The 13606-nt window shown below is 43.3% G+C and overlaps 1 protein-coding gene across 1 annotated transcript in view; it reads left to right on the top strand.

The window, feature by feature from the left end:
* RAPH1 (Ras association (RalGDS/AF-6) and pleckstrin homology domains 1) overlaps positions 1-13245 on the top strand; it is an 88660-nt gene extending 75415 nt beyond the window's left edge. The window contains 5 exon segments of the mRNA XM_026492139.4: positions 666-764; positions 1710-1830; positions 5863-6005; positions 8563-9093; positions 9095-13245. Coding sequence (XP_026347924.1) covers positions 666-764; positions 1710-1830; positions 5863-6005; positions 8563-9093; positions 9095-10609 — 2409 coding nt within the window. The 3' untranslated portion in view covers positions 10610-13245.
* Positions 13246-13606: the final 361 nt, after the last annotated feature.

Genomic DNA, 13606 nt, shown 5'->3' with positions numbered 1-13606 from the left:
CCCGCCCACTGGTTCGCCTCCACAGAAGTGCTAGAAGCTTTACCAAACACCCTCTCATTTGGAGTCTTCTGAATTCCTGATTCCAGTGGGTTAAGATTGAAATCAATATCTTCCCTTCTCATAGTCTTATAGATGAAGAGTTATGTTGAGTTTGTTAACCTTGATGGACTGTGTTTCTCTGAAATATAGAAGGGGTATTTGGGGATTTGCTGTGCTATGAAGGTATTTTTTAACTTGCATATCTTGACCTAAAATGTAACACAAGTTTTTTCGTAGTTTATTTTTTCAATTTTTTAAATTTTTATTTATTTATTTATTTATTTATTTATTTGAGAGGGAGAGAGCAGCGGGGAGGGACAGAGAGAAAGGGAGAGAGAGAATCCTAAGTAGGGGCTGGGTCTCACAACCTTGAGATCGTGACCTGAGCCAAAATCAAGAGTTGGCTGCTAAACCAACTGAGCCACCCAGGTGCCCTGCTTTGTAGTTATTTTGTAAAAATACTTATGGGCCATTTTATTTGGCCTTATGGCCATAATATAAGGGGTACAGATTATTTTTGGCCCTAACTCTGATGGCCTGTCACTTGTTGTTAGGGTCTAAGCTTTGATAGAGTTTTTCTTCAGTTCTTCAGGGTACTGAATTGGGTTTTGCCTTTAATCTTGCAGCACCCACAGATCCAGAAGAAATCTCAGTACATCAAGTACCTTTGTTGTGATGATGTGAGGACCCTGCATCAGTGGGTCAATGGTATCCGCATTGCAAAGGTAGGGTGTTCTTTTTGGTTTGATGATAGAATAATGAGGTGTTTCATGATATAGTTTTGATTGTCATGACAATTATCCTAATCATTTCATGTTTTTGATTTTGTCAGTGTTTTCTGAGGCCTAATAAGTTTTATGTTTTAAATGTCTTAGGGGATAAACATTTAACAGTTGGTATCCCTGGAATAATACTGCTGGTAAAAGCTTGTGTAGCACCAGAGTGATTTATTTTGTCTCTGAAGAACACATTATATGATTCTTATATAGCAGAGTTTAGCCTAAGCAAAAGAAATTTTTTGAGAATTAAATCGCCTCAGGGTGGGAATAGGGGAATAAATAAGCAGGACACAGGATTTTTAGGGCCGTGAAAATATTCATACTCTGTGTGATACTGTAGTGGTGAATACATGTCATTATACATTTCTCCAAACCCATAGAATGTACAACACCGAGAGTGAGCCTAAGGCAAACTGTGGACGTTGATTGTTATGTGTTAATGTAGGTTCACCGATTGAAACAAATGCGCCCTCTGGTGGAGAATGTTGAAAATGAGATTGTGTTTCTCTACCTTCCTGTCAGTTTTGCTGTGGACCTAAAAGTGCTGTAAAACAAGAGCCTTTGAAAAAATTTTAAAGAATATTTATGCCCATTAAGTGAAAATAAAATTTATGATAGGTATAAAATCAAAGTTGTATTAGGAATAACCAAAAAAACTATACCGATAATGAACAAATCAAGTGTTAACTTCTTGCTGCCTTTCTTAAAATGAGGATAAATAAGATTTGATGGTAATTTACTGGTATTAAAAATAATTTTGATTTAATTTAGGTATTAATTTTAGTGCAAACTGTGAATCAGTAAACAGAAAAGTATCCCCCTTTCTTACCTCATCCATCTGTATCATACCCAGTAATGTTCAGATGTCATAATTTACTGCCTTCTGTTTAGTACGGGAAACAGCTCTACATGAACTATCAAGAAGCCTTGAAGAGGACAGAGTCAGCTTATGATTGGACTTCCTTATCCAGCTCCAGCATTAAATCAGGATCCAGTTCTTCGAGCATCCCAGGTAGTTTGAAATGCTGACAGCCAATAGGAAGACATCTCTATAGACTGACAGCAGGCCTGGTTACTTCAGCAAGGTTCTTAAAACCAGAGCTGGACCTAATGTCTAAATTATAAAATAAATTTTGTTATGGTGGTTAGAGGGGACAATATCATGGGCTAGTTCACAAATGTATTTGATATGGAGTACCAGTGTATAGAGTTTTAAATCCAGGAGTGTTGTTACGTATATTTACAAAGTTTATTTCAGACTCAGTCATACTGCTGAACAACAGCTGTTAATGCATTACTGGGGATAGAAAAGTTGCTTGGAGAAAATCTCCAACCTCAGAATCCATGATGAAACTGCCCTCCTTCCCCATCGGTTTCCTGACATTTCAGCAGAGTGAAAATAACTAGAATTAGTTCAGTATCACAATTAAGGAGGCTGTTTAAGTCATCAAACTTACTAAAGTTTTCACTAGAAATCAGTGATACTCAAAAAGTGCTTATTTTCACATTTCCACATCCTTTAAATAAGTACGCTATGATCACACCTTAAAATAAATGCTTCTTTCCCTTCAAAATATTGCATGAATAATAACTATGTCCTCTAAAAGCAAAATATTTTTTTTGTTCTGACATCACATGAAAGCAGTAATAACTTTAGGAAATATTTGACTAAAAAAAACCCTCTTGTTATTTATTAGTACAACATATAAATTTGTCTTTCAGTCTATGTTTTTACGTGGCTATGTATGTATACTTTAAGGAAATTCTTTTCAGAATCTGTTTTACTTTAGGATAAAATAAAAACATGGACTTTTTAAAAAAGAAGTATTTGACTAAAAAGTTGTATGACTAATTAATCTCTAAGTAAGTAGAAACAAAATGAGAATGTGTATATCCATGGGTTAATATACATGTATTTCCTAGTGCTGTGCACTGAGAGAACTAGGAGCAGTGACACCCCAGGAGCAGCGAAAATACAGAGTGCCTTGATCTTGGTTTTCTAATGCCATTTTCCTGAAGAAAGGAACTAGGGCTCTGTGGTGAACAGCTGGTTCTAGTGCTGTGGCAGAGAATAAGATGAGCCTGAAGCAGCTTATGTTGAAAGAAGTGTTCAAAAAACACAGTGGTGGGGCTGTGTAAAGGGACACAGGAGCCAACCTGAGAGAGTGTCCAGGGGCCAAAGCTGAAACAATTTGAGCAACAGAATAACATAGTGTAAGATTATAATCCAAATTATAAAATAAACAGCCAGTAGTCCATACTGATATACATTATTGAATAAATAAATAAATAAATGGGAAAGAGACAGATCTTCTGTGTGGAAGATTTCCAAATGATTTATGCAGGCACTCTGCCCTCAAGGAGATGGAGCTTAATTCTACCCTCAAGTGTGGGTTGTACAGAGTGACTTGCTTCCAAAGAGGGTAGTTGGGTGTGGGGGAAAGGGGAGTAACAGTGGAAGAACCTGACAAACAGTACCCCAACCAAGTGATCAAGGGCAGTATCTTCAGTAATATGTTCTGTTGATAGCATGTACCTTTTACACAATGTGATGAGATTGGCACTTTCCCTCTCTTGGTCTTCCTCTCCAAATTTCATAACTCCGTCTAATCAAGAGGAAAACATCAGACAAATCAAAATTGAGAAACATTCTATAAAATACCTGACCCAGTACTCCTCAGAACTGTCAAGGTCATCAAAAACAAGGAGAACCTGAGAAACTATCATAGGAGACATGACAACTATAATGTGATATCCTGGATGGGATCCTGGATTTAAAAAAAAAAATTGGACATTACAGAAGAACGAGTGAAATCCAAATAAAGTTCGAAGTGTAGTTATTAGTAATGTATCAGTGTTGGTTCCTTAGTTGTGACAAATGTACCATGGTAATGTAGCAAGTTAATAATGAGGTAAATTGGGTGCTAGGTATGTAGGAACTCTGTGCTAGCTTTGGAACATTTCCATAAATCTAAAACTATTCTGAAAATATTTATTAAAGGGGAGGAAGACCCTTTTGAGATAATGGATTGAGAAAGGCAAGGTAAGAGTAAGTCACAAGTAAGATTTTAGAAAAATTAAGGGAGAGATTTGAGAAAAAAGATGCCATAATATTTTTTAAATTCATATAGCATTAATGCATGTGCATTAATGCACACATTTTATGAAGTGGAATGGTTCCTTTTCCTAGTCCAGCATCATCCCTCCTTATACAGTGTTAAATATTATGTAGACTTGTAAATATAAATTGCAGAATCATATTCATTCATGCTGAAGAGAGCTCAAGGATTCACATGTTCCAGCCTCCTATCTTATAGGCTCTTGTTCTGGTTAGTAATTAAACAGGGATGTAGGAGGCTAGTGAAGTTGCAACTTTTTAAAAAACACTCAGCGGGGCACCTGGGTGGCTCAGTCGTTAAGCGTCTGCCTTCAGCTCAGGGCGTGATCCCGGGGTCCTGGGATCGAGCCCCACGTCAGGCTCCTCCGCTGTGAGCCTGCTTCTTCCTCTCCCACTCCCCCTGCTTGTGTTCCCTCTCTCGCTGGCTGTCTCTATCACTGTCAAATAAATAAATAAAATCTTTAAAAAAAAAAAACACTCAGCAATTACACAAGATACAAGCGTTGGCGAGAATGTGGAGAAAAAGGAACGCTTATGCACTCTTGGTAGGAACGGAAATTGGTGCAGCCACTGTGGAAAACAGTATGGATGTTCCTCAAAAAATTAAAAATAGAAGTACCCTGTGATCCAGGAATCACACCCTGGAGTATTTACCCGAAGAATACAAAAACACTAGTTCAAAAGGATATATGCACCCCTATTCTATGGCAGCATTATTTACAATATCCAAGCTATGGAACTATGAAAGAGTCCAGATGTCTATAGATGGATGAATGGGTAAAGAAGATGGGGTGTGTATGTGTATGGGATATTATTCAGCCATAAAAAATGAAATCTTGCCAATTTGCAACATGGGTGGAGCTAGAGAGTGTTATGCTAAGCGAAATAAGTCAGAGAAAGACAAATACCAGATGATTTCACTCGTGTGGAATTTAAGAAACAAAACAAATGAGTAAAGAAAGGGGGGGGCAACCCAAGAAATAGACTCTTAACTATAGAGAACAAACTGATGGTGACCAGAGGGGAGGTGGGTGGGGGGATGGGTGAAATAGGTAATGGGGATTAAGGAAGATACATTGTGATGAGGACTGAGTATAGAATTGTTGAATCACTATATTGTACACCTGAAACTAATATAACTGTTATTTATACTGGAATTAAAAACCTTTAAAAGACTCAGCAATTGAACGATGAAGAAAGAAGAAAACAGAGTAGGTTTTATCCTATATTTTTGCCTGAGGATATGTCTTAACTTTATCCAAAGGAGTTCTTAGCTATTATCTCTGTACTGCTTTGGCTAACTTGGCTGGACTTGATTACTAAAGCAATCTAGTAATACCCCTCTCCACAGAGTCATCAGATAGGACTAGCCTTAACACCCGAATCTCCACCAGATGTCAGCCATTGGGCTGGGTGCTTCCTTCTGCATGGTTATCTTACACCTGACTTGGGGTCCAATGACATAATCTCCCCAGGTCCCTCATCCTGGATGTCACACAGACATCCGGTGTATCCTCCACCATTCCCAGCAACCCTGAGCTCAAGCGAGAAGTGTTTTCTAGGGATTCAGGTACTGGCACCATCAGGCAGCCGGCTACACTGTACCCTGGCCTCCCGGCAAGGCAAGAACACCTCTTCCAGGTTGTCCGGGTACTAGTAATGTTATACAAACCTTTCATTGTAATGTTAAGTCTGTCATGGTGAATTGTTTAAGAAGAATCAAGATTTTCTATTAGCCCTAAGGTAAGGGAAGTTTTCTAGAGGAAAGTTTGAAGTGTGTTTATATGAAATGAGTTGAGTAAAAGTAACTTGTTGCAGTCCTGCATAGCATCTGATCTTGTGTAAAAGAGCTAGCTAAATGTACATATTCATACCGTCGGAATAACAACTTATTTAATCCTGTTTTTGAAAATCTATTTTAAACAGAGTCTCAGTCAAATCATTCTAATCAATCTGACAGTGGAGTGTCTGATACTCAGCCAGCAGGACACATCCGCTCCCAGAGTATTGTAAGCTCCATCTTCTCTGAAGCCTGGAAACGTGGCACTCAGTTGGAAGAATCCAGCAAGGTAGGTAACACACTGGTGTTAATGTATATAAAAAGAATCTCTGATGTTCCATGGGTTTATTTTGTTGTTCTTTTATTCCTTATTAGAACTCTTTCTTGGCCCTATTTTAGTATTCTTACTTTGACTTCTCTTCAGAAATGAGTATCTGTGAATTGGCTCTAATGACCTAAGATCTCAAACTGGCAATTTAACGACTTAATCGATGGCTCACACTTTTAAGGAGTAATGATTTCTTCCTTTTTACCCTTGATCAATTGGGATGAAGCAACACCATTTAGTGCCAGTGCCCTAACTTTGTTTCAGAGAAGCTGCTAATGGTGTTAATTTAATTTATTCAGACTCCTTCCTTCTGTTCTTTCATGCTTTTTGGCATTTCTCTGCACGTTGATGAATTTTCTCAAATTTTAGTATATGCAGAAGACTAAATTCAGATTAATCCTCTTAAAATTTTGGATCCCTGAACTTTGTACGGGACACTTCAATGACACTGAAGGATGCATTGTAATTATTGCAGGATTGTTTAGAAATATTTAGGTTCTTTAGCCCAGGTGAAAGCATGTCAGACTGCCTCTGAAGTTCTGTGGGCAGCATCGTGTCCTGGCTGTACCTGCCCTCTGAGGAGGCAGGAGCTCATGCCATCACTGAGGGACCAGTGGCACAACTGGCCTGAGTGTTGTGTTTTTACCCAATAATCATTGTGATTTTTTTTGTTCTTTTGGTCTGAATCACTTACACAAGTACACTCACCAATGAGAATTAAATGGATAGTTTCCCTTAATTTATTCCTTTATTTGCATATGTGGTATGTTTACTGCCCCTCAGCAAGAGGCATTAGTAGCCCTATGTGGGGGTGGAACACTCTGTCTTAGAAATAAATATTTGAAAATTGGTTCTAATGACTTGAATTCTCAAAACACTGACAGTTTGTTTAACTCCCTTATTGGGGGCTCAGATTTTAAGACATAATTCTGTCTCCCTTTCCCCACTTAATCAATTTGGATGAAACAGCCCTATCTGGTGCTAATAACTCTGTTAAACAATTCAGATATCCAAAGAAAAGTCTTCTCCCTTACTACATTTTTAATAGTGTTAACCATGTACATTTTAAATGAAAGGCCAAGAGAAAAATAATAATAATAATAATAATAAAAGAAGGATCCGAATGCTCTGTGCTGAAGCAGCAGTTTGGTCGTGGTGTTTCCGGAGCACACGCCGTGCCGTGCAGCAGTGATGGTCTGTCTGTCTTGACCCCACCTGTGTTTCTTCTGTTACCTCAGCCTCAGGTGCCAAATGAGAAGGCCAGCACAGCTAAGGTCTGCACCCCTGCAGCAGCCAGGACAGGGTCAAGTTAAGGTCAGGGGCTGTTCTTTGGAAACACATTAACCTGGGTGACTCCTGTAACCAAGTCTCACAGACTAATGCTTTTTACTTTGTGCAATTTTTAAAGAAACATGTGAGTGTCCTGGTGGGCATTAGAATTCAGCCCTGTCCTGAGCCTTCTAGTCTACTAACCTGAGCGTTCTCGATGCTAATTAGATGTCACTTGTAGTTTGGAAACAAATGGTTTATCTTGGATCCTCACAGTCTGTTCAAAGAACCTAAAACATGTGCCCAAACTTTATTAAACCAAGGGCTCTTCCTTTGCTCTTTTCAAAAGTACTTGAACCACATTCATGCATGAGCGGCTCCATGACACAGATGACCAGATGTGGTAATCGGGCAGTGGCGGAGGTGCCCCGAGGGGCTGGTCAGCAAGTTGTTGGCAAACTTTAGCTGCCATTTCTGGATATGTTTCCTTTAGTTTTCTAAGGTTTCCTCTCATTTTCTCCTGGCTTTTTCTGTATGGTATTTTTATAATCTTTTGCTGTATTGTTTATAAAGCATTTCTTTATGTATTTTCCAGTAAAACAAATGTAAAGAATGCCCCCCCTTTACCTGCATTGCTGGACTTCTGTGCATGTTGGATGCAAGTGTCTCACACGAACACGAGTGTGTGTGTCAAGCTCATTCATTCCTGTGTGACTGTGCACGCCCTGCTGAACATTCTCATATTCTCACGTGTCAGCTTGCTAGCATCACAGAGCCATCCTCATTCCTCGGGAGGCCCTCCACCAGCACTCCTAAACCCAGTTATGGCATCTGCTTGAGGTGGATGCAGCCATGGACTGAAAGGTGAACTCGAGCCATCACATCTCCGCTTGCCACAGTCCGGGGGGGGTCAGCACACAGAAGTCCTCCCACGGGGGCTCCTGTTCGTGGCAGGTGTGTGAAAGTCAGGGCTCAAAAATCAGCCCATCACTGATCAGCAGGACATTTTCCCTAGATTGTTAGGCAGTCTTGCCATTTGAGAGTATTGCTGGTGAACAAATTCGCTGTGCCCTTGTTGCCCAGGGAGTCTGATTTTCGCCTTCCTGACATTGTCCCACTGCTGAGTCCTTTCTCGCTTGTCCCAGATTCCTTGCTGTTTAGTTTGACGCAGTCAAAGCTTACCTCTGTAACTGTTATGTTTGTTGTGTTTTCTCTCTCCCACCCCACCCCCCTTTTATGCTCCTTTTAGGCCAGAATGGAGTCTATGAATCGACCCTACACTTCACTCTTGCCCCCTTTATCCCCACAGCCCAAGCTGGTCACCCCCTACACTGCCTCACAGCCTTCCCCACCTCTACCTCCTCCACCCCCACCTCCTCCCCCACCCCCACCTCCCCCACCCCCCCCTCCCCCTCCCCTGCCCAGCCAGTCTGCACCTTCTGCTGGCTCAGCAGCCACGATGTTCGTCAAGTACAGCACAATAACCAGGCTGCAGAACGCTTCTCAGCACTCAGGACCCCTGTTCAAGCCTCCACCACCCTCAGTGATGCAGTCTCTGGCCTCCACCTCCCAGTCAGGAAAGCCTCAGATCCTGGTGCCCCCCAATGGAGTCGTTCCTCCACCCCCTCCTCCGCCCCCACCCCCAACCCCGGGCTCAGCTATGGCCCAGCTCAAACCGGCACCCTGCACCCCATCCCTCCCACAGTTCAGCCCTCCACCTCCTCCACTAAAGATTCATCACATTCAGCATGCCACTCAAGTGGCCCCTCCAGCGCCACCACCCCCCCCCTCCTATCCCTGCACCTCTCCCTCCCCAAGCGCCCCCCAAACCCCTTGTGACGATGCCCCCACCAACTAGCACCAAGACTGTGCCACCTGTTATGACACAAGCTGTGCCACCCACACCTACTCCTCCAGCCCCCCCAGCAAAAAAGCAGCCAGCTTTTCCTGTCTCCCATATTCCACCCTCTCCCCCTGCTCCTCCTGGTCCAGTCCCCCCACCCACGTTACCCAAGCAGCAGAGCTTCTGTGTAAAACCACCTCCCTCTCCGCTGTCTCCGGTGCCCTCGGTCGTGAAGCAGATAGCCAGCCAGTTTCCGCCCCCTCCAGGCCCTCCTCCCGTGGAGCAGCCCTTCAAGCCTCCCTCAGCAAATGTGGCCCCACAGTCTCCTCCTGCTGTAAAAGCAAAGCCCAAGTGGCAGCCCAGCTCTATCCCTGTCCCCTCTCTGGATTTCCCCCCTCCTCCTCCTGAGAGCAGCCTGGTGTTTCCCCCTCCTCCTCCTCCTCCCCCTCCTCCTCCACCACCACCACCTCCGCCTCCACCCCCACCAGCCCCGGCCCCAGCCCCACCGCCACTGACAGCTACACCCACAGCTTCTCCTGCCTCCGACAAAAGTGGATCTCCAGGCAAAAAGACCAGTAAGACATCCAGCCCGGGGGCAAAGAAACCTCCCCCAACCCCACAGCGAAACTCCAGCATTAAGTCCAGCAGTTGCGCAGAGCACCCTGAGCCTAAGAGACCCTCAGTAGACAGTCTAGTGAGCAAGTTTGCATCGCCAGCAGAACCCTCAGGGTCTCCCAGCAAAGAGACCCCAACACCTCCAGCAGCGCCCCCAAAACCGGGAAAACTAAATCTTTCTGGCGTTAACCTTCCCGGAGTTCTCCAACAAGGGTGTGTGTCGACAAAAGCATCTGTCCTGAGTGGGCGTGGAAAGGACTCTGTAGTAGAATTTCCTTCTCCTCCATCGGATTCTGACTTTCCACCCCCTCCACCTGAAATAGAGCTTCCTCTGCCCCCCATAGAGATTCCAGCTGTATTCTCGGGAAACACCTCTCCCAAAGTGGCAGTCGTTAATCCTCAACCACAGCCATGGTCCAAAACATCCACGAAGAAGGCCCCTCCACCCACACGACCCAAACGGAATGACAGCACCCGCCTCACTCAAGCAGAGATCTCTGAGCAGCCAGCAATGGCCACAGTTGTGCCACAAGTGCCCACCTCTCCCAAATCCAGCCTTAGTGTCCAGCCTGGATTCCTCGCTGACCTCAACAGGACACTGCAACGCAAGTCCATCACCCGGCATGGCTCGCTCTCCTCCTCCCGCGTGTCCAGAGCAGAACCCACAGCCACCATGGATGACATGGCATTGCCGCCGCCCCCCCCGGAACTGCTTTCTGACCAGCAGAAAGCCAGTTACGGAGGTAGTCATATATCGGGCTATGCAACGTTGCGGAGAGGACCCCCTCCCGCTCCCCCCAAAAGAGACCAGAACACCAAGCTCTCGAGAGACTGGTAGTAGCTACCGTAGGATTTATTTTCATGGTATCTGTAATCAGTTCTACAATCAGCTCACCTGATCACCTATGAATTCTGGTGTTCAGAGCCTCCTAGTGTGATGTTGTTATTCAGGTAGTATCCAGCTATATGTGTGTGTACGTGTGCGTGGACACACAGAGCTATACATCTGTAGGTAGTGTGTGTATGTATATGTATATATATGTATACATATATGTATGTGTATATGTATATATATAGCTGAGAGTGAGTCTATTTATTCCTTTTCTCTCCTAATCTGAAAATGGGTTGTGTATTTCGGGTGGAAGAGGCATGGAAGGGGATGTGTGTCCTGTCCCTTATGATTTCTGTTATCTATCATGTGGATTGGACCAAAACTTCTAATGACGGACTTAGATGGCATTTTCTAAGTGTCCATGTGCAGCCGATCTGTGCATGTTGTGTATTATATATTAAGGAATAGATGTATTATGTGCTGTTTCTCAGTTTGGGAAGACAACAGAATGTTTGGTGTATCGATGGGGCTTTTGTGTTTGTTTATTCCCCGGTTAGCTGAAGTTCGAACTGCTTGGCTGACACTTCATTACTTACACACGAAGGGGCACTTTAAATCCGGAAACTGTCAGCATCACGGGTGGGTCACTAGCACAGTATGGGGAAGTTTCCACGGGTGTGTGTCCGTCCGTGGTGCATAGGATGTAAACACATGATGTAACTGAACCATTCTAGTTGCAGTGGTGCCACCACGATCCCACCTGGTATCTGATGTGTTCTGTCACAGGTAAGCTCTCTGGACAATTTAGTACTGTAATCCCGGATAGTTCTTTCTGTACTGTTGGAAGTTTATTCATGAGCTTTGCGAAGCCTCATCAAGCTTGGCTTCGTGATCCTTGTTTTGATTTGTCATAAGAGAATATCTGACACAATACCCCTGGAATGCTCCGTCCCAGTATGTCTTTGGGTCACCAGTTACCTTATAGTGTGTGCTTTAGGTAGGTGTTGATAGTAGAGCTCTGTAGACAATTGCTATATCAAATATACATACCCTGTGTCCGATACAGTGCGTCAGTACAAAAAACAAAATTACCTTCTGAAATGCGTCTTTTTTGTGTGTTGTTCTAGGATGGGTGATTAGGAAAGAACAGAACTGCCCCCTGTGCAGGTATCATCAGGTTGTGTATGGACTGTAGTGTACAGCAAAGAATTCGTTAAGTATGGGACTATCCCAGAGGGAGGGGAAAAGTGAGGTTTTTGACCATTTCATCCTCCGCTGCTGGCGCACACTAGGGTTCTTGCTTGCCGGAGCCTGGTCGTGGAGATTGTCCGGGTTCCCAGGTGTCCTGATGGAGCAGTGTAGTCCGAGTCCAGTGAGTGACCTTACATATTATGCATGTGCAGTTTGGTATAAAATGGAATCATTGCGCTAATGACACTACAATTCTGTATGCTTCACACTGCGCTTAGTGCTTTTTTTTTTTTATCCTGTGAATTTTCCTTGGTATATGAGAGAAATACGTAGTCTCATCAGTTTATGATGATGAAGTGACCATTACAAATAAAATGCAATCTCAGAGCTGCTCGTCAACAATAAAAACTAGCCATCCCAGCAGTGGTAAATGAGCACATCTTGTAATGAAAGTCTCTACCTGTCGTGAATAAGGATTACCAGTGCAAACTGCAGAAATCTTTGACATTGTCCCGTAAGGAAAAAGTGATGTCAGTGCAGTGGGGCAGAGATAGTAAATAATGTGAGAATAAGCAAAAGTTGTACTATATACACAAGATACTCCTATAAACCCACCTCCAAAAAAGGATTGCATCATAGAGAGTCCGAAGTGGCACCTCTCCATTGCCTAGATCTCTAGGATATTGTTCAGCAGCTCATGTGCTTCGAGAGCAATAAGACTATGTACCAGTGTGCATTTTTTAAAGCCCTGCTTCTTTAAAAGATACTTTTTGGATCTTTTCATTTGTTCTCAAAGTTTTGTGTGGTTGGTATTCTTAGACTTATGAAGTGACCTTTAAGACAGTCTGCATTGTTAATCTAAGCTTGCGCAGCGATTCCGGCAATGGTTGAGTACAGATGGCCAAGCTCTGCTGTAGTTTAGGAGTGAAGTAACTTCCCAAGTTTTGCCTGCGGCTTTAGGTTCTAAGGATCACCCTTCTTTGTCAGGTAAGGTGATTAATACGAATCCAGTGATAGAAATATTCATCACTAGGGTTTTTGTGGTGGTGATGGTCTTTATTTTATGTGAAGTGGACTTCAACTTTCCTGGCGGGGGGGGGGGGGGAACAAGAATATTCCCTCAGTCTTCTTTCACCCATGATTTCAGCCTCAAGATACAGCGTAGCTTTAGTCAGTGTGGGGTTCCCTAGGACTTCTTGGCTTGTCAGTCCTGACAGCCACCCAAACCGATGCTTCCAGCATACCACTTTCCTGGAAGAGCAGACATCCTTTAGAACGCTTATGGCACCAAGAAGAGAGCAGGGCCAGAGGAGGAACTATGTCGTTTCTACCCCAATCCAATGGGTTGTCTACAACAGGTTGTTTTCCTTTAGGTTTCTCCAAGGACAGAAAAGGCTGTTAATCAACTTTTTCCCCCTTTATGTGAAACACTGAATCAAAAAAACACAAAATAATACATAAGATTATATACTTCTAGCTTTTTACTCCTTAGTGGGGTGTTCTTAAATTTGGACTTTTGTTGGGATGTAGTTCTGTGGGGTTCTTTTGAGACTACTCTGTTATTTTTGTAACTTTTCTCTGGTGCGTTATTGGAGAACACCTACTGCCAGAGGACACTAGGACTGTGCCTTCTTCCACTGCCTTCTGCTCAGCAGCTCCTCCAACCCCACGTATCTGCTTCTGGGCAGAGAAGAAGATCTGGACAGCTAACTTGGCTGTCCTGAAAAATGAGTCGTGTGCTGTTGAGGGCAGTGCAAACAGGTGCCTGCTTCAGCTAGTGACTTGGCTAATTAGTGACAGCCCTAACCTCTA

The sequence above is a fragment of the Ursus arctos genome, unplaced genomic scaffold (assembly GCF_023065955.2).
Source record: "Ursus arctos isolate Adak ecotype North America unplaced genomic scaffold, UrsArc2.0 scaffold_1, whole genome shotgun sequence".
Taxonomy (NCBI): Eukaryota; Metazoa; Chordata; class Mammalia; order Carnivora; family Ursidae; genus Ursus; species Ursus arctos.
Note: the sequence above shows the minus strand (reverse complement) of the source record. Positions and strands in the feature narration are given on the sequence as shown.